The sequence below is a fragment of the Accipiter gentilis genome, chromosome 22, assembly GCF_929443795.1.
Source record: "Accipiter gentilis chromosome 22, bAccGen1.1, whole genome shotgun sequence".
Lineage (NCBI taxonomy): Eukaryota > Metazoa > Chordata > Aves > Accipitriformes > Accipitridae > Astur > Astur gentilis.
The window spans coordinates 527699-555177 of record NC_064901.1 but is presented as its reverse complement, the minus strand read 5'-3'; the positions used below and the strand labels follow the sequence as shown (position 1 = coordinate 555177).

The 27479-nt window shown below is 37.3% G+C and overlaps 1 protein-coding gene across 3 annotated transcripts in view; it reads left to right on the top strand.

Annotated features, from left to right (window-relative positions):
- TSHR (thyroid stimulating hormone receptor) overlaps positions 1 to 27479 on the top strand; it is a 75579-nt gene that overhangs the window by 6000 nt on the left and 42100 nt on the right. For 2 of the 3 annotated variants that reach the window (XM_049825810.1, XM_049825808.1), the window contains exon 2: positions 21512 to 21583. The exons of the other annotated variant lie outside the window; for it this stretch is intronic. In XM_049825810.1, the coding sequence (XP_049681767.1) occupies positions 21512 to 21583 (72 nt within the window). The remainder of the gene's footprint in view (positions 1 to 21511; positions 21584 to 27479) is intronic. 3 annotated transcript variants of the gene reach the window in all.

The following is a 27479-nucleotide window of genomic DNA, read 5'->3' as shown; positions in this document are numbered from 1 at the left end:
TAAGCACGGAGAAAAAAAGGTCATAACAAACTTAATTTTCAGAATACAGGGAATTCATCAAAGGACCTTTACTTGGAACTTGGAACAGTCTGGGTGTAGGCTGCTGCTTGTTTAGGCTGTTCCTAGTTTTTTTTAATCTAGGTTAATCTAGCTGCATATGCTGTGATCTTGGTGAGTGAGCTGCCATCAATACATGCCATTTTTATATCCTGCTATTTCTCCTCAATAGCCTGCCAGCAGCTATTATTAGTAGCTGAAAAGACAAAAATGTTACTGTTCCTTTGAGTGAGCCTAATTGCCCTTAGAGCAAGCAGAAATTACACACATCCGTTGCAGGGAGACTAAAACCTACAGTTTACTGGTTTAGCTTCATAAAGGTTGATAATGCAGCTTCTTGCCCACAACTTTTAGAAACTGGCCTCATAAGATTTCATTAAGATATACTCTTAATTACATTGTAAAAAAATATTTGGGTTGTAAATGGCTTAAGATCTACTGCCATTTAGCTGTAGCAAAAAGCATGTGTTTGCTTTCTAACAACTGTTTAAGTAAAACTCACCATCTGTGAACAGTCACATGGTAAAATACGTTATAATAAAATGCTAGGTGCTTGTTTGTGAAGTCATTTGTTTTTCCTTCTTAATAAGTTGTAGGGACATAGATTTTAAGGCCAAGAGGGCTCATGGGAACATCTAGTTTGACATTCTGGATGATAAAAAGCATAAAACTTTCCCAATAGGTATGGTTAATTATAGCTCCTTCATTATTTTTTTTTTGGGGGAGTAGAAAAATCATATATTGTTGGTTTAAAAATACTATTAAAAAGAATCATGTTAAAAAGAATCCCATACAACTGCTAACAATTTGTTCAAATGCTCAGTCATCTTTGCTTTTTGTCTGTGTTTGTGGCTACTGCTGTGCGGTACAAAGTAGAGAAGTGTGTTTAGGCATTGAATTTACACACTTTGAATAGCCAGTCAATTGCATTGACTCCAAGAAATTCAAGCTTCTAATTTTGATCCTCTGAACTGCATGTAAGAAAAGTGCTAGAACGATCCTGGAGTAAATGGTTGGGATGAATCTTTTCTCTCCCAAGATGAAATCTGGGCCACTGTAGCTTTATGCCACTAGATTTTGTGCAGTCTTTACCTGTCAGATGAAAGAGCCCTGCATTCTTGCATTTAACCTGATCAAATTACTCCTTTTTGTTTTGATAAATTGAACAAAGTATGATCCTGGTGTCTTCCACTCTAAAGCATATTTTTCAATACTTTATTTAAACCTGTGATCGCTTTCTGAACTGTCTCCAACATTTCTACCTCCTTAAACTATGAGCATTAGAATTGAACTACCCACATGCTTTATTAACCATTTTGGGGCATAGAGCTCCAGTTATCTGCTGAGCATAACCCTTATGTCATTTTCAAAGTCTTTGTTTTTGAGAATACGGTCTGCCCAACCTGTAAGAAAAATTTGTAGTTTACTGTTCTTACAAACATTTTTTTTCTGCTCATCTATTTCAATGCCCACTGTCTGCTTTACTCAATTTACCAAATGTTCCAGCTCTGTTTATCAGTGACTTGTCTTCTTCATTATTTACAATTCTCACAAAATTTGGTCTCTGAGTTATGTAATTCAGCACCTTTATCAGTCTCCTCATCAGAAAGTCTGCTTTCCTTTTTTGTTGAATCTGGCAATATTTGTTGTTCCGTATAGGGATCATAAGCAATTTATTCCCCTCACTCTCAGACTGTTGTAGTACAAACAGCTCCTCAGCTGAAAGATTTCTTTTATCAACTTGATAGAAACAAGATGGTGCGATTATTTAAGAACCATTTCTGGAGTTAAACATCAGAATCTGATTTAAATCTGAATATTCCTTTTAAAAAAGAACCTTTCACATAAAGATCTAATAATCAATGGAGGACCAAGTTTGTTGAACTGTCAAATCTTCCTGTCTTTGGAGTACTTTTTTCATCTTGTAAAGGTAACTATTCCCTTCATTGCAAAAACCAAAGATTGTTATAATGACATTGTCACTGAAAGGCATTTTCATGTAAGAGTTGATCACAGTATAGCAATTTTCCTTTTTCTTTCTCCCCAGATTTTCTTGTTTCCTGGCCTACCTTCCTCTCATAACTGAATTATTTTTAAAATAGCCTATGACATCATTATCCCATGGAAAAATATTATCAAAAAGTATGTCAAAAGGAAATCCTGTTAAGAGCAGAGGAATGGTTGTACTTGGTCAGACCAAAGGTCTACCTGGTCCACTAGCCTGTTCCTGGTAGAGTCCATGAGCAGGTGCTGACAGAAGAGTTAAAGAAAAGTGAGTATTATACTTTCCCCTAATATTCTCCTAACCTTCAACAATAAGGGGATTCATGAGCTAGATGTTCTTCTTGTCCCTATGCAGAATCAAGTATTTTCATGTTGTTGCTGAAAGATGTTTTGTTTTTAAAAGGCTACAGCAGTGACATTAAGAACATAAGAACAGCCATGCTGGTTGACATGAGGACCCATTTTGCCAAGTACTCTATATCTGAGAGGGACCACAGACAGACTGGAAGGGTAAGAACAGGCCAAGCACATGTGATATACTCCCTTAATACTTTCCCAGCTTCTCACCTTTTTCAGTTGAAGGAATTTCCTGAGCCTATTCATTAATATATTTTTTTGCCTATTTTTTAATTCTCAGTGGATCTCTCTTTCAGTTGCACATCCAATTTTGTCTTGAGCTTATATCAGCTTCTTGTATCCAGAATGTCTTTTGACAAGGAATTTCACAGGTCTGCTTCATGGTGCATGAAGAAACACTTCCCTTTTGGTTTTGGTGGTTTTGTGTGGTGGGTTTTTTTTAACTTCCTGAACTTGTCTCCCTCTAGCTTCATATATATGGCATTTTGTTCTTGGTTTTGAAGGAGGAGTAAACAGTCAATCCCATCTTCTCCCTGCCCTTCCTGATGTGTAGACCTCTATTATGTCTCTGTTCAGCCATTCCTCAGCCATAGTGAAGGGCCCCAGGCTACCCAGTATCTTCTGTGGAAACCATTCCATGCCTCTGATCGTCCTTCTTGCTTTCTTTGTATTTCTTCCATTTCTAAGTAAATATTCTACTCCAAGTGGCTACAAGGTATTCAAGGTACAGACAAACCCTAAATTAGTACAGTGGCAAAAGTATGACACCTGTTCCTTTCCCAGTATTTTCTAATATTTGCTTTGTTGGGGTTTTTTTGACTGTTCCTAAGCACTGAAGGCATGTTTTCATGGAACTAATGCCAAGATTAACATAATGCCAAGACGTGCTCCTGAGTGAGAATGATGAGCTCAGAACCTGTCATTTTTAAAATATGTATATATGTATGGTTTCCCCCAGGTATCATTTACATCTATTGACACCAAATTTCATTTACCATTTTATTTTCCAGCCACTCAGTCCTATAAGAGTCTTCTGAAATTCTTCACAGTCAGCTCTTAGCATTACTACCTCTATAATTTCCTAGCATGAGTAAACATATTACCTTACTGTTCGCCCCCTTTTTCCAGGTCATTTATAAATGTATATTAAACAGCCTAAGTTCCTACCCAGATCCCTGTGGAACTTCATTTACTCTTCTCCTTTGTTTCCAATTTTTAACCAATAATCTATTTGGAGTGTATTTATCCAAACTGTCACAATCTTGGTAATGAACTAGACTTTTTTTTTTTCCCCCTAAGGAAGAACTAAATTTTCATTGTATATTCCAAGTGTGTCCCTTGGGAGGAGATAATTGCATAAACTTAGTTTTAATATGTAAAATCCTTACATAAACTTTCATACATTCTGGAAAATAACAGTGAAAACTATTTATTATGAAAGATGTAAGTAAAGATACAAATAAACATATTACCTTAAAAACTGCTGAATGTGCTCTCTTAGATCACCCTCAAAACTTAGATCTATTTACTTGTATATTACCAGCCTTATCACAGTATTGCAGTACTATGGCAGTTTATCTCTCTTTGGCAGTTTATCTAAGATTCAACACCTGAAGTGTTGTACAGTCTGAAATACCAGCTGGTACACCATTGCTTTTGTTGCTCTTAATAAAAATGTCATAGGTGTCTACCAGGTTTCCATACCAGCATTTGTTAGTTTCCCTTGTCCTTTACTGAGGATTTTAGACAATCTGACTGGCAGAAGAAAAGTCTTTGAAAGGCTGCCACTGGATTTGTACTACTGTCCCGGATCCCCTTTTAAAAGAGGTTACATTTTAAACATCCATTTGCATACCAGTTGCTTTTCTCATACTTACCTGTATTTAATTTGCATTGTCATGACCACAAGTCAACTCCAGCTCATTCCTTACATTCCTCAAATAGGAAAAATCAAGCAAATTACATTCATTATTTCATTAATTGTCTATATTCCTGTCATTTGTGGACCAAAACCCTATAACTGTGGGCATTGTACAAGGACAGGACATAGACGGTTCTTGCCTCCAAAAGTAATGTAGGACTGCAGATAGATATAGACAAACATGGGCATCTGTAAGGCAGTAGAAAGCTGTATATGTACATATATAATATATGCATATTTCTGGAGTAGGGTTGTGGATTTTCCCTGTGGTAGAGCTCTGCCACTATTGTAATTTATAAATGAAAGACATTTAAGCTAAGTGAATATGAAACCAAAATTACTGTTCATGTGTGTTTTCAGTAGAAATTCAAGCAGTTTTAAAATAACTTCCTGTGTAGTTTTATTTCTGAAAGTCCTTTGATGAATCTTAACAGTGTTATGATGAATGTTTCTTTACATTCTCTATGTGCTTTTAATGTTTGTCATATGTACAAAAAAAATGAGGTTTCAGAGATCTTTCTGAATTTTGAAGTATCTCTGAGTGTTTACAAAGGCCTCTGAAGTTCTTAAAGCCTGTTTCCTTTCTGTCACGTATGATCTCAGACTTTCTTTGTCTCACAAAACCAGATACTGCTTTTTTGTTCAAATGGAATAGCAGGAAATTTCTTAATTTACATTTGAAATGTAAATAAAATTATTAACTAAAGCATGCTGTTCTATAATCCCCGCTCAGCTAGTCAGATTCCAATCAAATTCCCTCCTTATTCCCAAATAAACATACAAAGATTTCTTTAAAGGGACATGGTTCAAGTGGTCTGTAGTACAAACAGGACCTACTGAAACATTTTCACAAGTCTGGGAGAATGGCTTCTGTACTGCAACAACTTTTTAATCCATATGTCTGACTCATACAGAAATCAAGAAAATGAACAAAATAAGTTGAAAAAATGCTGCAATCATATGCAAATGAAAAGAAAGAAAAGCTAGGTAGAAAAAGAAGACATCATTGTGGTGGAAAGGGTGAAAATTCTCCTCTTGTGCATCTATGGTACCAATTTTTCTTCCTGACCACCAGAAAAAAGGTAATGCTGTTGCTCAGAGTTGTGATTTTGCAATCAGTATAGATACTCATGTTCAGAATTATATCAGAGCAACCTTTTTCTTCTGGGGTACACAAATTTCAAAATTGCCATCAGGACTGACTCAGCCTCAGTTGAATGCATGTGGTCATGTTCAGGTATGATGAAATATTGTAATGGAGATAGCTTCTGAAGAAGTCCTTGAATAAGTTTTTTCTTTGTAACTGAATTTACCCACCAGGAAGGAATGGAATTATTTTTCTAATAGCTATGTTAAGCTCTAGACTTTAATTTTTTTAACCTTTGTTCACTCTCTTCTTGTGACAGAGACTTCCCCCTTTCCCAACTTGCTTCAGTCCTTGTGGAGGAAGGGAGAGGAATTTAACCACTCAGAGAGGTTCTGCAGGAAAATTATATTTCATATAGTCGTAGTTTATATTACCATTTGTGGAAGCTCCCTAATTAAATGGGTAAGGAGAAAACTGCATTTTTTAACATGGAGTCTTTGAAACTAGTTTGGTGGGTATTTCCTTTCTGACTAATGTGTCTGAGTTGAAAGCAGGTTACTTCGTTAGTTCCTGGGGGACAAGAGTGTTTACTAAGACTTTGGAGTGTCCTGGAGCATAAAAACTTAATTACTGTACTAGGTCATCAAGAAAGCTCCATCTCACCCAAGATCCTGTCCCGAACACTGACCAAAAGCAGATACCCAGGGTACAGGGTATGAATAGTCTTACCTACAGGGATCAAATTAGGCAAGCCAAAGGTCTGTTGGAGCTGAAACTAGAAAGTGGTGTGAAGGGTAACAAGAGGGACTTCTATAAGTGCAAAAGGAAAACCAGGGAAACTGTGGGCCCCACTGCTCAGGGAGCAAGGGACCTAGTGACAAAGGACATGGAAAAGGCCTCAATGCCTTCTTCTCGCTGGCTTTTTTTTTCATCTGCTCCCAGGCCTTCTAGGTCCCTTCGCCTAATAGCATGGTGTGAGGAAATGAAGCATTACCTGCAGTAGAAGGCAGACTAAAGAAGCACTGAACTGTACTGAACACAGAAATCTATGGGACCAGATGGGATGCACCTAAGGGTCATGAGGGAGCTGGTCAATGTCATTATGAGGCTACTTTATCATCTTTGAAAGATCATGGTGATTAAAGGAAGTTGATATTGTCTGAAAAAGGCAAATATCATGCACATCTTCTAGTAAGGCAAAAAGGAGGATCTGAGGGAGCACAGGCTGGTGGCTGCTATGCAGTTATTTTTTGTATGCAAGTCATTCTGTACCTTTGAAGATCCTTTTGCAGGTGCTATATACATGACCAGTGGCAAAACAATTTTCTTTATTTTGTTCTATATTTCTGTCTTAATTCCTAATATTCAGTTTGCCTTTTTGACCTCTGCTGAGCAGGTGGCAGCAATTATAGGCACGTAGTTGTCCTCTGATTAGAAACAATTACAGCCTGTTCATACTCTTCCCCTGTAGGAAGTGAATCCCTTCTGACTGCTGTTTTCTGAAATTTCATTATCCCATTGAACTTTCTTTGCAGCTGTTCATAGACTCTTAGCTTGGTATTTCAGAGTCACAGCTCTTCTCTATCATATTTGGAGTATGTGTTCCTCCAGTGCAGGTGGAGCAAGGCAGTCGGCCATTCAGGAAGGTGGCCAGCAGAGAGACTGCATACAACCAGGTAGGTCTGTCCAGAATTAGTTAACCAGAATAAATCATTGTGATCTTTAAAGAACAGCGTGAGCTGAGACTGATAAGACCTTTAGAATCAATCATACTGAAAGTATGACGGTGTTTTTAGGAAAGTATTATTTTTATTAGTAGTTGTCAGAAAAAAATCTGGGCATGAAATATTCTCTCACCCATGAGACTCTCTGTTAGCTACCAGGGCTAAGAGGCAAAACCAGAAGAGAAATCTGTACTATTTCTGCAGAAAAATAGAAGATTGCAATGCTAAAGACATTAAACAGAGAAATCTAGGGATCCAGTGAAAAGTATAGAAGAAAGAAAAAACAGGAGTAAGAGGCATAAGAGGTCAGAGCAGAGACAATCTCTTTATGGTCTGTCTTACTACCTGTGGCTGAAAGATAGCCTTAAAAGACTTTTTGTATTGTGCCATCAAGGTAGTTTAACTCTTTCCTGAATTATACATAATTACACAGTTAATATGCTAGGTTATAGTGTTAGGTTTCATTTCAGTTAGCTTTACTGGCTCGTCAATCTCTTTATTTAACCATCTCCTTATCCGTGAGAGAAAATTGCTCAAACTTTCTGTGTTGTGTGACTCAACCTTTTTTCTTAAAGACTGCCATTTAAAACATTGGTTTTCATTAAATGGGGATATACTAGAGGTAATTGTTGTATACTTTGGTACCTTGATTTTTATTTCAAAACAAGTTGAAAAGATTTCTGTAAAATTACTCTATGATGCTTTCTTTAGATCCAGACAGATCACGCTCACTTTCTTGAGATCAAGAGAGAACTAGTCTTATTTTAGCTTGTGTCGGCAGCTCATTATCTATGTTGACATTTAAATTGTAATGGATTTACTCTAAGTGCTATCATTGCTTCTACTTGAGTCAGTAGCATTGGATTTTGCAAAATCCTGGGTATCATTGTTTCCCATTGACTTGGGTAAGGTATTAGGGCACTGTCTGTATTGCAGAATCTTGAATAGAATAGAAGCTGTTGACATAAAACAGGCTTTTTGCAGATGCGACCATTTTTAATTCTTGAGGAAAACAAGATACTTTTTCTACTCTCTAAAATTTTGGCTACTGTTTAAGAGACACCTAAGCGTGGCTAACAAGCTGCTATACTATTAGCAGCTTCACAACTAAATTTGTTAGTTTCTTTGAGGCTCTTTTACGTGTTCCTGTAAACATGAGGATACGTAAGGGCTAAGCCCAGTAGAATACAAAAGCGCATTTGAAGTTTTTGAGGACCTGAAATTGTACTGCATACTACCCATCCCTGTTTTGGCAGATCAGCATTTGACAGTAGTCTGTCTGTTCTACATGTGAAATTATTTCATCATAGTTGGTGGTGAAGGCAAATAATTTACATTTTTTAAACTACTTCTTGAAATGGTCCAGTTTTCCATATTAATCACCTTTTTTAGACTGTTTTGAGGTTCTGTAAACCCATGCTATAGAAAATATCAAACATATATAATGCAAATAATAATATGCAAATATATATAAAGCCTGTATGAGTCAGATTTGTGAGAAGTTGCCTTCTTAACTGATACCAACAGAAAACTTACTAGCTTTTTGCAAAATACGTTGTAAACAATTAGTAGTTACAGTATTTTGTAATATTTAAGCCTTTTCTTTCCTTTTACAGTTATATCAGTAACCTCTGTTCCTCAGTTCAGGAGAAGGCTGTTGTGTGCTTCTGAAGTGTAATGGGTTGGAAATTTAATGTCAAAAGAAAACAATATAATAAAAACTGACTGCAGTAGCAATTCAAGATTCAGTGGACTGCAACACTTACAGAATCAGTCTGTTAAACGACTGTCAAAATCCTCTCCTAAAATAGAGTTTTTTAACTCTGGTGTAAAACACTTTTTTGCTATTAAGTTGATCAAAACTAGTCATCTCCACAAACAAAGAAAAGATAAAAATTAGTGGCAATGTGTGGTATTGTCATTTACATGAACCTTTTTGTAGCGTCTGCAAAAGAATTATTTGCAGTCCCTATGCTTTTCTGTTGAGCAAGCTATGTATGTAGTTAAAGCATACTGGAGTAATGCTTGCTTCTACTGGGAATGGGAATGGCTTTTTGTTTTGTGCTTGTACAGTTCCCAGCACTGGCTGGGTTTCTGTGCCATGACACAGGAATTTTAAATGTTACAAACATACAAGAAATGCTACAGATAAAATGACTGGTAAGCAATGAAAAAAAATTTGTATTCAATGTTCAGAAAATATTACTTTGATTTTCAGTAGTCTCTGTGGTCCCCTACTGTCGCTCATTCCTGTTCTTCATCTGGTCACTTCATTGAGTTGTTCTTGTGTGTGTACAGTAAAGCAGTGCATAGTTTGTAAATAACTTCAAGAACCCTTAGAACATAGTTTTTTCTATGACTCACCGTTGTGGTTATGAACAAGTCATTGCACTCCAACATTTCAGACTGATTTTTGGACCTTGTGTATGTCAACATGCAGGATTTTTGTATGTCAACAGCAGGATTACAGAAGTAGTATCATGCCCTTTCAAGCAAAATATGTAGGTAAATATAATAACATGCATCAGATTTGAAAGGAAATTATAAAATTATAGATATTTGTAAAATGCAGTATTTTAGAAGCATTTTATATTGCAGTCTGTGCATAAAATTATCTAAATGATTACCTGAAAGACAATTGATCAGATATTTTAATGAATTTGTTAAGTATAATGGTGTTTGGTGGAAAAGTAATTAATTATTTTCAGAAAGCTCAAATCTGGTTTTGGCTTCAGAAATAGTTAAATATTTTTACAAACAAAAACAACTCAGTGTTCTTTGAAAAATAAACTAACTGTAACTAAAACTTTTTTTAAAATGTGTAGCCATTTCTTATAACCTACAGAATATCCAGATATTGCCAAAGATCAAGGAAAAATCTTCCAGTTGTGAGAAGTGTGGCCAATGAATAGGCTGCACGTCTGTGATATTTATATGTGATGTCTCATCATGTACTTAACTTGAATTCTACTTTATTTATTTGATGCAGAAACAGCAGTTATACACTGGGTTTACAGATACCCTGTGTACCATAAAGTGTATTAACAATTTCCTTTCAGAAATGTGAGGGATATCTTGAACTGATATGAACTTAAAATTTCAAAGGTAGCTCCCAGTTTTGTTCAGAACTCATTTTATGAGTATGTTTGTAGGGCTTGGAAACATATTTCCCCAAAGCAAGCAGTTACTTAACTTATTTTTAGAGGTGTTTTTTTTAGTTCAATGTTTCACTTAGTAATTTATTGTCTTTTCAACTTCATTGTCTGTTCAACTTTGCCCTGAATAACAAGAAAATATTTAAAACAGTTGACTAACAGTCTTAGTGTTTATACATAAAGGCAAACATCAGTGGAGAAAATAATTTGTATCCTTCAAATGTTAAACACAGAGGCCTTACAAAGACCTTAACACTGTGCAGGGCTGTTGTGTATGATTTTTATAAAAAACAGTTTTAATTTGGTGTAAGTTGAAGTGTGACTTGTCACCATTTTAAATCCCAACATTTTCCTTTAGAGCCTTTAAATTGTGTTGGCCTTCACTGCTTTTCTGAGAGAATATTTTGTATTTGGAAAACAGAGGGCAAGTGATTTAATGATATATCCAGTTCAGGATTTTACTGAGTCACATATTTCAAATGCAACTTTAAAATTAGCAGTTATCTCTTGCCATTTCTTAGGATATACAACTGTGTCATTGCAAGGGTATTATTTTAATTAAATCTGCAGAAATTTAGAAATGCATACTTAGGTTGTTTGCATTTTGTATGGCCACCTTCCTTTAGCATTAAAATGTATGCTAAGGAAAACATTAAGCCACTATCTAGTTTCCTCTTTGGTTTTTCTTCAGCTTTCAGTGTTACCGATGATGTTTTTACTTGCTCAGCCAGCATCTTACAGCAGTTCTCTGTATTAGTGCAGTTCCTCACAGGATTCTTCCTTACCATGTTTTTTGCAGTTCTCAGTATCTCAGCTGCTTAGGATTAAATACCCCTGCCTTGTAGGCATTTAAATGGCATGCTTTCTTCAGCACTGACAGTTCTGAAATCTATTAAATGACATCAGCAACCTACTGTTTTGCTGATAAATGGAAGGTAACATTCAGTAGGGCCAGCGCCTCCTATGTAAAGTCTTCATTTTTTACTCAAATCCGTCAAGAAGCGATGGGTGATCACAAACTGTGCAAGAATAAGCTCTGACATTATGGATTGGTGTTTTCTGTTTGCTATATATTAGCAAGTAACCAAGCTGAATTCTTGCCTGTCAGCCTGACAGTGTCCATATGCATCTCAGTACATAGGAAGAGGATATGTTAGTGCCAAGAACTTATTTTCAATACAGAATTGTCCCAAATGCTGACCTGCACACTTTCATTTTGAAAGGCTCTAGTATTTCTTTAATTTCTTAGGGCTGGACCAGTTTTGATTTATACTTTATGTTATTCTTTTGGGCTGCTAGTTAATTGTGGGAAAGTACCTATGTAGTCAGTCTTCTAGCAAATTCAGAAGTGATTTCCTACTTTTACAGTTACTTTGCTGTGCGAGTCTTTCCCTCGCTCCTACCGAGTTGGTAATACCAGCATTAGGCACTAGGTGGTAATCGTCTTCTGGTAAGCTCAGCTTGCGTTTCACTACGTGAAATGCCTTTTTATAGCGATTTTTGCACCACTGAAAGACTACGATGCATTTATTTCAGAATAAGAATTTAAAAAATCGTAATATTTTTAAGTTTGTTTAGTTTGTGTTGGGTTTAGTTGAATATGAAAAACTAGAAGTTAGTGTGTCAAATAATTGTTTACCCAGCTGTTATCTTAGCTGTCATAGTTATTTTAATTATATAGAAGCTGGAAGGTCATTGCTTTTTATAATTTTCTCAGAAAGATGAAATTAGTGTGTAAAATTTCTTACTTTGTTTCACATATGGTCAATTTTTTTTTTCCTGTCTTTGTGGAGAATAGTTCATTAAAATAAGTGTAGCTATTGTTGCCATGATTGAAAGTATAAATCATGTCATTTTAATCTGAAATTCTTTGGATGGTCCCTATGTATTTATGTTTCATAGACAGACATTTAAAAAATGTTTTAAAATGAAGAGGCTAAGTATTTAAAATATATATTTATTTCCCTAATATATCTTACTGAAGTAATATCAGAGATACTGCTGAGGATGTTGTTAAAATCACGTATATATGGTTAGACATATATTCATATATTTCTTCACTAGAAAATGTGAAACCATTTATATTTGAGGAGAGTGCTGGTTTCACTTGGGTTTTTCACTGATTATTTGCCTTCAGCTCCTGCTAAAAGATAATGTCCTCTCGATGCAAGGCATGGCCAACTAGATGCTTTTTGCTTCCTTATTTACAGCTTCAACGTAGCTGCAGGTATTGCTGCAGTCAGGCTGCAACTGAGTGAGATGGCTTTCCTTCTCTGCCATTTACTAGCACATGAGGTCAGGTCCCCTGTTACAGATGATTTCTGTGAGCCTGGGTGCAGCAGTGGTCTGTGAGAAGGGATGGTGCAACCATAGAGATCCAGGGAGTAGGTTCAAAGTCCAAGAGACAGTGAAAGGAAAGAAAGAACCATTAAGCCTTGAACTCATCCAAGAGAAGAGACTTGTTTTCTGGCTTTGTAGGTAAGGTGGAGTTCTTTGGTAGGCTGTTGTGCATCGAAATGAACAAGTGTAAAGCAAAAGTCTGAGACTCTGGGGTAAAACCTAGTGTATATAATAAACGGTACTTTAAACTAAGTGCTACATACTTTGTACAGCTTTCTTCCCAGAGCAGATTTGGGAAATCTAATGCAGCATGAATGTTGATTTAATGTAGTAGACATTGGAATAAATAGTTTAAGTGAACAGTTTAATATTTGTAGTTAGGCAAATGTTTCCATTTGCATCACAAGACGTATTTTCTCATGGGGGGGGTTCATTGCTTGAAGGAGGTTGAAAAGCAGGGGTTGTTTTTTGTTTGAGGGATTCAGACAGGCAAAGTTTAGAAGTATTAAGAAATCATTCTATGTTGTTATATTATGCAGAGCAATCACACAAGTTACCTATAAGGGTATGTAGAAAGAGTGTCTGCTCCTCTAAGATTATATGATCAAGGACCTTGTCAAATGGGATGCTAAGGAAAGGGGAGGCAATAAACAGAACATACAGAGCCAGAGACCTCACAGAGAAACAATAACAAGAGTGAAAAGAATGACAAAATAACAACAAGAAACCAGCCTGGTCAGTCACACAAGCTATCAAGAAACTACAGGCATCCCTTCAAAGAGGGGCCAACCTGGACTTTGCAACTGTTAAGGATGCAGACCTGGGGGTCCTGGATATTGGGACTTGGGATGGGGGATTGGTGGAATTATGCAAACTGATGAGGCAATGTGCAGGGGAAGGGAATCACAGGGAACAAAGGAAGAATAAACAGAAAAGGGCATAAAAGGCGTCAGTTACATGTGAAATGGGGCTGGTCAGTATGTTTGACCAAGCCCTGTGCCTGATCACTGCAGTCTTCCCTATCTTCTTACTAAATCCTCATAACATTACCTATTATGTGTAGTCACAGTTGAAGTTATATTAGATTTTGCTGAAACATAACATTTACGTATAACATGAAGGTCATACTTATACATGGTATGAACCTTAATGAAAAGAAAGTATAGATGAAATCAGAGGAGGGGAAGGAATACAGCAAGTAAAAGGCTCTCTTTACTGGAATCGGTGTCAAAACTGCAAAACTGCTGCTGTTAAGATGGTGGAAAGCCAAAAAGGGGAAAAAAAGGAAAACTCTCACAAGTAATCATTACAGTGTGTCTGTTCTGAAATGTTTAACACCTACCACTTGTACATTTCATAGGATTAATTAAGAATGTGCTGGGATAAGGGTTCTTTAACACTGAACCTTGCGAGGCTTATAGAGCTCCCTGGGCACACTTGCTTGTGTAATTAAGTACAGAGGAGCCAAAGCTCCATCTCTCCGTCTCCTGCCTGCAGCTGTTACCAGCAACGTGTGCCCTATGAAGAGTACATGAATAAGACAAACATGTAGTGACACTGTCCTCGAATACTCTCCCAGTAATAGTTTGCAGTTCATGCACTTTCTGAACCTGAGAATTTGTATTTTATATGCCCAGGTGTGTTTTTATTCCATGAATCTCCCATCGCTTCAGAATCCAGTATTTTTACTGTTTCTTCTGGTACTGTCCCATCTCAGAAAAGGCTGAAAGGAATGTGTTTCATTTTTCTATCACCCAGGTCCCTGGCCAGTTTCCCAATATAAGTCACTGTTGATTTAATTTCATATTAATATTCTAGGCTGTACATGAAGGAGAGCTAAGAAGTGAACACCCAAACTGTCCAGCCACATCTACCAACATCTAGCAAAGTAACAAGGTTTGACTATCCCAGTTAAATCTACCATCAGAGTCCTCATGTAATTGCTCCTATGTCTTAATCTGCAGCTAAGTGTTTAGCTCCTTCATTTACCACTCTGTTCTGTAGGGTTTTTTCTGCTCTGTGAATTCAGGTGATGGACAGGGCTGTTTAGCCTGATCTGGGCTTGGTACAGGGTACCAGAGAATGACGGGGAGAAGTAGTCTTGGTCAGTGTTCAAAGAAGGAACGCTCCCTCCCACCAATCTCTCACAGGTGACATGTCCTTCCTGTCTTGATGAACAGTCTCATGCTTGGGAAACAACCAAACCCCCCAAAACCCCACAACAAACGCCAGACTCTTGAGAGGCTTGTAGCTAAATGCAGTTGTAAAAATCTTTTAAAAAGACCAGTGCTTTTTACAGCTATGTTTAGTGTAAGGTATTAGGTATATATTATGTATGCCTTCAAGCTATTGTAAGAACATCAGCACTGAGTCAGGATTCCTCAGCAGTGAGAAATAAAGCTTTCAAATGATTTACCAAATAAGCCAGAGAGCAGTAGAAATGTTTTCTCTTTAGATTTTCATGTATTCTATCACATCTGCGTCTGTAAGTTTCACTCTTAATAGTATTACAGCTACATGGTGCATGCTGTTAGTGTAATTATTAGATGAATAGGTACGATTGAAGTGGATGTATACCTCTCCTGCATTTTCCCCTGGATTTTTTTTTTGCTCTAAAGTAAGACAGTAATAGAAATTAAATAGTCAAATGTAAGTAGACAGAGGCTGCGGAATTTACATGTACACACAGATTGCCTGTACCTCTCAAATGGAAAATCCCTTGATGTTTCTCTGGTCCTGGTTGCTAGGTACTTCGGATATTCACCAATTTCAAATGTTTGAAAATGGTTACCTGTGAGAAATGAAATACCTATCAATGTTTTCAGTTTAACCTCCTTATATGCTGAACACTGACTTTTGTAAGTCATAGGCCAGATTCTGTTCTTCTACATATGTGCAGTCGAAAAAGAACTGGGATTATAAAGAGTTTTATTTGGATTTTGCTTTAACTCCTGGTAGTAGTCTTTCTCTAACTGTATTTAGGATTCAATGAAAAAATCAACTATGCTGTGATTCTGACTTAAATGCACAGGTGGAATTGAGGAACTCTTGGCATCTGAGATGCAATTATGACTTTGCTTAACATTAAAATAGAGGTCTGTTAAATGGATAGTCAAGAACTGTAGTCTGTGTGAAGAGTTAGTAGTGTTTCATATATAAGAGCAAAGCTTTTCTCCTATTTTTCTAATATTGATTTATTAGTGGAATATTTTTGTGAAATTGTTTTTTTATTTCTATTATTATTACTTTTACCTTGTGTTGTGGTTTAACCCCAGCTGGCAACTAAGCCCCACACAGCCGCTTGCTCACTGACCCCTGGTGGGATGGGGGAGAGAATCAGAAGGGTAAAAGTGAGAAAACTCATGGGTAGAGATAAAGACAGTTTAATAGGTAAAGCAAAAGCCACACACACAAGCAAAGCAAACCAAGGAATTCATTCACCACTTCCCATCGGCAGGCAGGTGTTCAGCCATCTCCAGGAAAGCAGGGCTCCAGCACGTATAATGGTTACTTGGGAAGACAAATGCCATCACTCCGAACGTCCCCCCTTCCTTCTTCCCCCAGCTCTGTATGCTGAGCATGACATCATATGGTCTGGAATATCCCTGGGGTCAGTTGGGGTCAGCTGTCCCGGCTGTGTCCCCTCCCAACTTCTTGTGCACCCCCAGCCTACTTGCTGGTGGGGTGGGGTGGGGTGAGAGGCAGAAAATGCCTTGACTCTTGTGTAAGCACTGCTCAGCAACAACAAAAACATCCCTGTGTTATCAACACTGTTTTCAGCACAAATCCAAAACATAGCCCCATACTAGCTACTATGAAGAAAATAGAGTTCATCCCAGCCAAAACCGGCACACCTTGTTTTAAGCCAGCTGTAAATTGCATATTTTAATGGATTACTATTTATAGATTTTTTTTTAAAGTGCAGTCTAAAATGAGAAAAAATGGCTGTGATACAACAGAATATACTGAAAGCAATTAACATCACTAATTACATTGCAATTAATGCCACTTGCTTAGTTTACAGGGCTCATTCTAGTTTCATTGTCTTATGCCTGGCTTAAGCTGCCTACTCTTACGGCTCTTAAGTGATAGCACTAATTAATACTGAAACTAACAAAATGTTCATTCATCATTAGATACCTCTTTCTTAACTGATAGCAGTGTAGTCACCAGCCACCCCAAGAAAAGAGTTCCTTGGTGCATTATCAAATAGGACACTAGATTATCTGTCATAGAACAGCAAAGCACAAATAATGAATCAGTGCCTAGCAGTACTAGAAATACAGTGCTTAAGGGAAAGACAAGATTATTATCTACTAGATGCTTGGGTAATGCTCTGTGTGTTGATACTGTATGGTCATTAAAATGAAGCAAATATGTTTAAGTTTGAATACTTCACAATCTCCATTTATGTATATCTGTATTCTGAGTTAGTCAGAAACAGGGTTGTTTCTATGCAGATATAAAATACTTGACGTCTATGTGGTCTTTTAAAAGAAGCTTCTTTTTCTCTTTAATGAAAATAATTAGGCTAGTTCTAGGAAACAATCTTTGCTAAAGATTGTTTGGGAAGATCAGAAGGGATTCAAAGTGGGAGTTTTTTCAGTTGTTAGCTAAATCAAGTAGTACTTGATTTTTGACCAAGAAACTCTTTACATTCCAGGTTGACAGATGTTTTGGGCAGAGGAAAGCAAAAATGCAAAGTTCTGCACAAGCAGCCTAATATGTTTCTTATCAGTTTTTCAGGTTTCATTTTCTTGGTATATGCAATGTAGAGTCTTTCAGGAACATACAGGCTAAATTTTTGGTGTAAATATCAAAGCAGAAAGAAAATTTTAAAAACTTCAAACTGACTTTCTAACATATGAAACTAAGAAACACAAACTGAATGTCATCCTGTAAAATTTAAAATGTTTTTCTGGAAAATTTTTTCTTGCCATTTTTGAAACGACTCATTTAGCAAAAATGTGATTTGTATGCTTTTGTATCTTTGCAAATATTGATAGCATGTTTGTAATGAAAATGACCTCAGACTTTGGCTTCTTCTTTTTGAAAGATTTTATGGGATAAAGACAGAAGATTTTTTTCTCTATGTATTGAGGCTTCTAATCTGAATGAGAAAATAAAGGTAAAAATAAGTGGTAGTACTCAGGTTAGCACAGGAGCAATTTTTTCATTAAATGGTATTGAACATTCTCATGTGTGTTGTCTTTGCCTTAATATAGAAAGGAAAATAAGTGAGCCTATTAAATATGTAAGTGCTTATAGTTACAGTTTTTCTCACTTGGAAAACTAATGCATTTTTTCCCAGCAAAATTTTTTCCTTTATTCTGGAAAAGCTTACTTTCTTCATGAACATACTGTGGCTGTCTGGATACTGGACTCACTTGCTTAATTTCAGATTGAAACATGCAGGTTTAAAGAAAGTTTCTAATGCATGTAAAACAGGAAGAATCATAGTCCATTAATATAATGAATTCTCAATTATTCATCATATGTTCATACTGTATGTTGTGGTTGGCAGGCTGGAAGTCCTGACCTGTCTTGCCTTTCTTGTATCTGGCTTTGGGCTTTAAATTCCCAAACTTGCTGCTTTCCCAGCCTGAAGAGCATATTAACACAGTTGGTAAGCTTGTGATCTTTATATGCAGTTAGGCTCAGCTAAACTGAAGTTAGTCTATTTAAATTACTCTCATCTTTGATCCACCATAGACTGTTCTGGTTGAGAATTTTCTCAGCCTGCCTTCTTCCCAGTCCATAGAATTACTGTCCGTCCCACAGCCTTGTACACACCACTGGTGCCTAGTGGTCCCCAACCAATAATTACCCACAGACTCACACTTGGCAAACAGGGACTCAAGCACTGATATTTTCTGCAAAGTTTTAAATTGCTTTAGGAGGTGGCTTAAGATTAGCAGTCATGTATCAGCCCAAAGGTTTTTAAAACTTGGAGAGAACTGGAGCTTTGCAGGTAGTTGTATGCAAAACACTGGCTTAAAAGTTTGGCCCTGGCCCCAGGCCTGTTGCATTGACTCCACATTGTGACGGTCTGTGTAATCACTGTTTGAACTCAGTCAGCAATCTGTTAAGACAGCAAGTAGTTGAAGAATGGCAGCTAACAAACACCAATTACTTTGTCAGTCTGTGCTACGTGCTATTATTTAGCATGTTGTTTATGTAGTAGGTGTATTACGTGAACTTGGAGTCTTTTAGCATTGCTGACAATCTCATACTGTTTCACCTCACAACCAAGTTTTTGTCATGAAATGGGCTGCTGCTTCTCTTCCTCTGCCCAAGATTTCTATTTATACGTTACTGTCTCTATTTTCTTTATGAGTCTGTTTATAAACACATCCTGTAACCCATATGGGGGTTTGACATATTTGCAGGATGTTGGTGTATCTTTAAACTCTAGCAGATAGATAGGAAGAAATATGATAGTCCCACTTTCAAACCACATAATTTACCAGCCATTCAGTCAAAATACAGCCTTTAAGGCTGTTTCTTCATTGTGTCTATTCTTGAGATATTAGGAACCTTGTCTAGAAATTTATAAATGCAGAGTTGTTTCACAATACAGCAACTTTGATATAATTGATTCATAAATATTATTATAAATATTATAAATAAATAAAAGGATTTCCAGGCTTTCCTGATGGGATGTGTAAATTTCAGGTATGTCAATGAAAGATTAACGTTAGGTCACTTAGCCCATGAATGATGGGTCTGACTCTGTGCATTATCTGACAAAAACAAGAGAGGGATGAATGTCTGACATCAGAGCAGGAGGTCAAGAAGAGACTTAGGATGGTGTTTAAATTCTTGCTTTTCTGGAACATGGAATTATGATAGGTTAAGTACTAGTTTCTGTAATGGCTGGTGATGGGAACTATAGTGTAAGTCAGCATTTTGTAGGTGAACAGAGGACCAGAGAGATATAAGAGAGGTTAAAAGTGAGCTTGGATAGTTGGAAGTGGCTTAAACTATCTTTTTCTGGGCTTCTGAGTTCTAACAGGTCTCAGGGAGAAGCCTTAGGAGGAGCTTTCTCCTCCTAATGCAGCCCAAGAAACCAATAGCCTTCTTTGCAGCACCGGCACATTGCTGGCTGATGTTCAACCTGGTGTGCACCGGGACCCCGGGGTCCTTTTCTGCAAAGCTGCTTTCCAGCCAGTTGACCCCCAGCATGTACTGGTGCCTGGGGTTGTTCCTCCACAGGTGCAGGACTTTCCACTTTCTCCTTGTTGAACTGCGTGAAGTCCCTGTTGGCCCGTTTCTCCAGCCTGTCAAGGTCCCTCATTCACTTTGCTCTACTTTAGGACTTGTTAAAATCTGTCTGAAACCAGAACTTCCTCAGTCATCACTGTCAGCCTCCTAAAAGGCCTGGAAATACAGACAGATGTTGAAACACAACAGCAAGATCAGCAGGGTGTGCTGGACTAAGCAGCTGGTTTTTACAAATATTTTGTCTAGGACTGTGATAATAGAAGGAAGCAGTAGTATGAAGTGGAGGAGGGAGAAGGATGAGAGAGCACTGGTATGGGTGTCAGGGTGCTATGGGTGCAGGGGAATAGGCAAGTATACCTCTGGACCAACTGACATTCCCCTGGTTGGGGGCTTGGTGGGAGCTGGGTGGATTGAGGTCAAGAGAAACATCAACCCACTGTTGGAAAAATAGAAGTCTTTAGGTTCTCCTTGCTCATGCTTCTAACAAGTATATGGAGTAAGGGAGGTATACTTGGGAAGCAGACAGAGCCTTCCCCTGGGATGACAGGAGTGTACATTCTCTTAATTTATATTTTTACTCAAGGTGGAAGTTTTAAGAATTTCTACATGTATTTGTATTTCTTGTTTGCAAGTTCCAGAAGCTTGATAACTTTTAAGATGATAATAATGTCTGTGTAAATAAAATATAATTATTATAATCAGATACTTCATATTATGAAACAGAAAACAGAATTAGGAAATCATCCTAATTTTTTTAGTTCTTTTCTACTGAACTCTTCTTAAATAGCAGCTATGGGAAAACTTTATCATTTGTTCTTGATTATTCTTCAGGCTATTGATTGACTATAAATTAAATAAGTCTATTCCCAGATGTACTGGAAAACCAAAGATTACCTCATCCAGCCATGACAGGTTGTAATTGTAAGTTTAACAGACATTATAGGCTAATTTTCTGAAGCATTTCCTCTGTTTTGGAGGAGTCAGTCTGCTAGAGATTCATTCTGTTAAGAAATTAGCTGTTGATAAGTATCTCCCTTAAATATTGCCTGTTTTTCTGAAACCTCCTGCAGATGGGTAAGATACATGATTCTATTCTCTCCTGAAGTGCATCTTTAACTGGGCTTAAGTTAAAAAATAACAATGTACATGCCATCCCCAAATCAGAGGTTTAGGGAGGAAGAATGTTTTATTTATTACAAAGTATATGAAGAATTCTGTGGAAATAGTATGTAATTGCTCTAATTCAATTTTGGCTGGTATACCTGAATTTCTTGCTCAGAATGAGGGATGGGATATTTTTGTGGAGCCTGAAATGATTAAAAGAATGCTTATACTCTTAATACTTCATTTAATTCTATGGACAAATATGTTTGCAGGTCATGCTCTGGAGTTTTGGAAAGTCCATCATTACCACTGAATGCTGAGTTCCTAAGAGAGACGATGTAGAAGGTTGTCATTTAGACTGAGGGAGCAAACCAAGCCACATAATGAAAAAGGAATAGAGACGAGGCAAAGATAGAAACATTGAGAAAAGGGAATATAAGAATAGAAATATTGGAGCAGAGCTGGAGTTGTATAGGACTTTTTAATGTTAAATTGTACTTACCAAAGGATATTAACTGCCAAACTTTTATTTCTGTAGGAGGTTTATGGAGACTCATCTAAGAACAATTCCAAGTGATGCTTTTTCCAATCTCCCCAACATCTCTAGGATGTAAGTTCTGTTTTCGATATTATTCTTTTAGCTTTTTTATAAAAAACCACTTTCCTTCTCCAAAATTCTGTCTTTGCATATAAAATCTTGTGAAATGAAAATATTCTTGCACCTTTGCTACCTCACCACTTACATTTTAGAACTGCAGGTAATCATCCCATTGGTTATAACCTGAAATAGCTATGGGAAGGCATACCTGGGCATTTTTGGATAAGAGCACACCTTTACTGAAGTAGATGTGATAAATAAGGCTATTAAATTTTTTTTTTTTTTTTGCTGTTCCCAAAATATGAGAAAAGGTTTAATTCATAACAAATTAACATATTCTATTGCTGGTCCTAGCTAAAAATTTGTTTCGAGCTCCCAGCATGATTTGTAAATCACTTCATTGGAGACCCTGTGGCATTTCTAGAATAGGGATGGAGTTTCACCAAAACATTAGTATTTGTATGATATGAGAGGGACTTCCATTGTGTCACCTCCTTTGTATGTAAACACATGCATGGATATAATCAGTAAATCACAGCCAGCAGCCTCTACCTATTTGACCCATGTCAACATTTGTTGCATTGAAAGAGGCTACCCTTGCACTGGACTGCTCATTCATGTCAGCAGTCTTGAGACAAAGTTGTCCCACCTTTGTTTCTTCTTCTTGGTGGCTGGCCATAATCTAACATCCTGTGCGTGGCTATTTGATGCAGGGAACTTCTCTGCCATCTCCCAATTCACTCCCTAGAATCAGCGAGTCATGTAATTTAGAAGGGACCTCAGGAGGCCTCTAGTCCACCACCTGCTCAAAGTCGGGCCAACTATAAGGTCCAACCAGACTGCTCAGGGCTTTATCCAGTCTGGTGCTCAGCTTTATCTGTGTCCACTATTAACTAAACAAACCAGCTCATTCAGCAAGAGGCCCACATTTTTCTTGTTCAGCCTTTTATTACAAATGTAGCAATAGCAGCTCTTCTTGTTGTCCTTGACATTCCTTGCAAGTCTCAACTCCAGCTGAGCTTTGGCTGAATGGCTGAGATGGGCTACTATTTAAGAATTCATGAAACAAGACTTTGGGGGAACATAGAAGTCTGCCTAATTATATTTTATAGTTTTGTCCAGGTGTATTGAAGTCAAGACTTTCTAAAATCCTTATAAGTAATTGTTCTTGAATATCTGCAGCCTCATTTACCATCTCAGTTTAATCAGGTAGATGGTGTATTGTTTTGGGGGCTTGGCGGGGGGAGGGGGGGATGTCCCTCATATGATGTATAGTATTGTATATAAATCTGATAAACTTTGTTCAAAACTGAGTTTTCTTAAATGTAGGAAGATGCCAACTCTTTTTCAGCTTTCAGTAACACATAATCCATTGCTTAGATGCTTTTCAGATTTTAATTCTTAAATTGTAATATATATGAATTTTTAAAAGCACAGATGTTAATCTGAAGAACTCAGTGAACCCTTCTCTAAAGATGCCTAGCTTCCAAAAACTTCTAGGGGCCAAAAGGCTGTTACACCCAATCTTCCTAACTTTCATGGCACCAGAGGTGAGAAAGGGCTATTCACACTGCCTGTCTCTAGATCACTTAGTGACCTCGTAGGCTAAGGACACTTAGCCACCTAGTCTCTCTCCATGGGCATTATGAGTCAATGCCAATCTTTTGCCTATACTGTTTGGTAGTAACATGGTAACAGATAACCACTCTGTTGCATGCTTTGATCACATTTCAGTTGAAGAGGAAAGTGAAAATTGCAAAGACCTTATGGCCTTAAATAAGATGAATAGGTGCTTTTTATACATCTAAAGATAATATGTTGGCATCCATGTCGTTGTATTTGGTTTGGTACCTGGGAAAACAAATGTCACTATCTTCCGCAAATTATTCTTTAAACAGAGTATCTGAATATGGAGTTTCACCTTCCCCCTATTCCACATTTATGTGTAGGAAAATAGCATAGATACAGTTGAATATAGCAGTAACCCACCTAAAATCATGACCTGATGTGGTAGTGTTACACTCTCTTTCCTGCTCTGCAATGCCTTTGGGATTACCACATTTCTCTTTCTCTTGTTATTTTTAAAAAGCCTACAAAGATTAGACAGCAGTTTAAATTTGGATAGTGTCAATGCTGTTCTGGATTTTTCTTATAGCATTACTACTACTACAAATCATGAACTCCCACCTTCTTGATATAAAATTTGGATTAAGGAACCAGTACCTGTATTTTAACTACAGCTCTTGGGTGTACATCTTGGCCTCTGATTTACCACGTCTCTTTGCCTCATAACCCATAACTTCCATCAGCAATGAAAATTACCAGCTTGTTCTTTGCTTTGTAAACTCATTTAGAAAATGTCCTGAAGTTTCAATAGGGTGATAGAGACTGTCTTTACTGTTCCAAATATAGCATTTTGTTTTGCTATATGGTTTCTACTATATAGTTTCCACAAATAAACCTTTTTTTCCTCTGTACTGAATAGAAAATTCAGTTGTCCTCTTTATGAACCTTGTTTAAACAAAAATTTTAGAGCTACTATTTCTCTTAAACGAATGCATATCTATGTACTCTTGATAGCCAGAAGCAGAGATTGTTTCCCTGTGCTGCTTTGCCACAGGAATGAAACATAAAGCATTTCAATTAAAGACTCAAGTGCAAAGCTAATTCCTGTTAGAAATGCATCAGTGCACTTTAAAAAAAAGGTTTTGTAAGGTATTCAGATGCAAGAGAAATTTGTGCTTTACATCCGTAAAGTTGCAAATACATTAAAACTTGGTAGAAGGGCTTCATCTGCTATTTCCTACTGACTTAGGACAGGTTGAACATTCAGTATTTTCAAGGTCAAGGGTAAGGAACCTTTTTCTTGGGCTCAGGATGGTGCTTTGGGGTCACAATCATGAGTACCTCACAGACACCTGACCTGTAGCTCCCTGAGCAGTTTCCTCCACAGCTGCTCCACGCGAAGTAGCATCCCTGCATTGCACAGTGCTCTCTGCCAGCAGCCCCATGCAGAGCACGTTTCCCCACTGCACTGTTTTCCTCTGTGCAACACTGTGCCTTTTCAGGCCCCGTGCACACTGCTGTCCCACAGCCAGTGCCACCACACAGCTCCCCCCACCTAGCATGCATCTGCACCCCAGTGCTCCCACACCTCCCCTGCTCCCCAGTGCCAGCCCATGCAGTACAGCCCCAATTCAGGGCTTCAACTGCCTTAGCTGCTCCTGGTTGTCCTCTCGTGAAGTACCCCACATGTCACCAAGCTGCCCTCCATCAGCAGCAGAGGAGAACAGGGGCAGCCGGTGGGCAGCAACACAGGGGATGCTGAGGCTGGAAAAAAGTGAAGAAAAGTAGAGAGAGAGGGAGAAGGAAGAAAATAGGGGCAGGGAGGGGGCCTTGTGGCTACTACCACATGCCAAACTGCTTTAAATCCTGTATTCTCAGGCTCTTTCTGAATGGGCAATGGTGATTAAAGTGTTATCCACAAACAGACTTTCTCTGAAGCTGTGCATTTGGTGTTTAAGCTATGACTGTATTTGTGATAGGTGTTGAAGGCATTTTGAAATCCTGCAAATTAAACACAGCTGGTAGGGAGAGGAGGTGCTGAATTGTAACATGCCTTCAAAATGGGAATTTAAACACACTTTCCTTCTTCTTCTGATGCAACTCATTCCAGTTCCGATTGCTACAATTTTTATGTCTTACATTTAATGTGTTGTATTAGGAGTTTATTAGCCGGAGTCCAAAGGGTTTTAGAGGCACTCTGGACACTTGGAAGTGTTTATGCACCATTAATACGTGTTTCTGTTTGATATACCTATCTCAGGGGAGATTTTGAAAGTGTTTTTGTGGTTTTCGGGTGTTTATCTAGCTGACACTAAAGCAAATAAACCTACTGATTTCCCTGTCATCAATGATGATGTGGTTTAATTAATATACACAAATACATCTGCTTATGAAGCAGAAGAGTGGAGGTCAACACACAAAGAAAAATAAGCCGTTTCCTTCCCACTTTTGTCCCACAGCTTAAAGATACAACCAGCTCCAAGCCAGGCAGTATAGTAAAAATGTGATGTGCGGTGTGGTGGGAAGGGACGTGATGGCTATAGAGGTGAGGGAGCAGAGGAGGAATCCCCATTGCCGCTCTTCTGCCTCTTCTCATGTGTGAGAGAAAAGCACTTGCCTGCCTGATGTAAGGTGACCCATTTTGATCATAGAGCACACAAAAAGTACTCTCTAATTCCTAGCCGCAGCATGAGGATGCAATGTTTGTTCATTATCCATTTCTAATTTCATTTTCTGTCAAGCTGATTTATATATAGCTGTTCGCTACATAGAGCAATTTTTTTTTATGTGTCATTGATATAACCTATCTTTTGGTATGTTAAAATGTAGGCTCTGTTAAAATGGAATAATTTCTTGTAAGGCTGAAACTCCAGTTTCCTGGGCAATAGACATTTGTTGCTTACAGGAAATTAAAATTAAAGCATCTCACATAAACATCTAACTCTGCAATACTTAATCACAGAGGTACAGACTGGAAATACTTTCTTTATTGTATTCCTCTTTTATTATCTTCTTTTTGGAAGAGGCAAATAGCTTCGTAAAAGCAATATTACTGTAGGAAGAGAATCCGTTGGTCATACAATCTCTGCTGGTTACTTTTCTGGTATCTTTTCAAACACTGTGAATACATCTCCAAAGTGACCAATAAACAGTAAATCTCATGTTAGAAGAGTTTAAATTAGTTCAGGTAATATGCTTTTAGCTCCAGTGTGGAGAGGACATAAATTTCCTTGGAACAGTTAGTGGTATTAGTCATCTGCTGGTTGTTAGAGCTTGTGCTGGTCACAAAGTATTCTTTCCAATTCTTTAAAACATCTTAAGTATTTTTTAATATCCATTGAAAGAAATAAAGATTTGCCGCCTTTAAAATTTCCACAAAAAATAAAAGTCTGATCCATAATTGATTGTATTAAAAAGCCCTCCTGAGTTAAATGATCACATTTTAATTTGCTATTTACTATTATTACTCTTAATACTGTCATTGGAAAAAATGGAAAGAATGATAAAAGTAATCTCTGTTTTTTTTTTAAGGAACACAACCCAATTAGAATTGATGTAAAATATCAGTTGGGTATTTTTTAAGTTAAGTATGATTCTAGGCCTTGCAAAAGGTATGTGTATTATTACATTAATTACAAAAATATTAAAAACTGAGTCAGTAACTTCAATCAAGAGTATCAAAAGATAGTACTTAAATATTTTAATAATAATAACAATAAGTATAAAGCATATACAAGGCATTCTGATTACTTTAAAAGATCTATAGATTAGACATACGGTATAAAATATGATTAGAAAAGTAAATAAAAATACAGGAATACATCTTTTTAATGCTATTCCAGCATTAATAATTTTTAAAACTGAGAGATATTTTGAAAGACAGAATCAGAGAATTTAACCCAAATAGTAATGTCAGTTACTCTGAAAATCAGCACTAGTTAGATGTATTGCAACTTTATTCACACTTCAAAACCTTTAACAGTTGTTCCAGTATCATCATCCTCCTAATGATGGTGGAGACATTCTGTAGAGCTATTTTCTCATCGTGTTCAGTAGATCACTAGCAGTACAAATGCTACTCAGTCTAAATTCTGTGCAAGTAAATATTTCTTAAGCTTGCTCTCTGATGTTGCTTCTGAGCCACATTACTGCTTACATCCTTTACGACATTCACTGTATGGCTAGAGTTTCTCTCTAAATTCATGTCAGAGCACATTTTTTTTCCTCAGCAATACCAAAGCATTGATTGCCTTGATGATCTGTTTCTCTCTAGAGAGATTGCGACAGTTGTTGCAGTGATGGCCCAGGGACCATCTTTGTTTCTTTCCTTCCTTTCTAATGC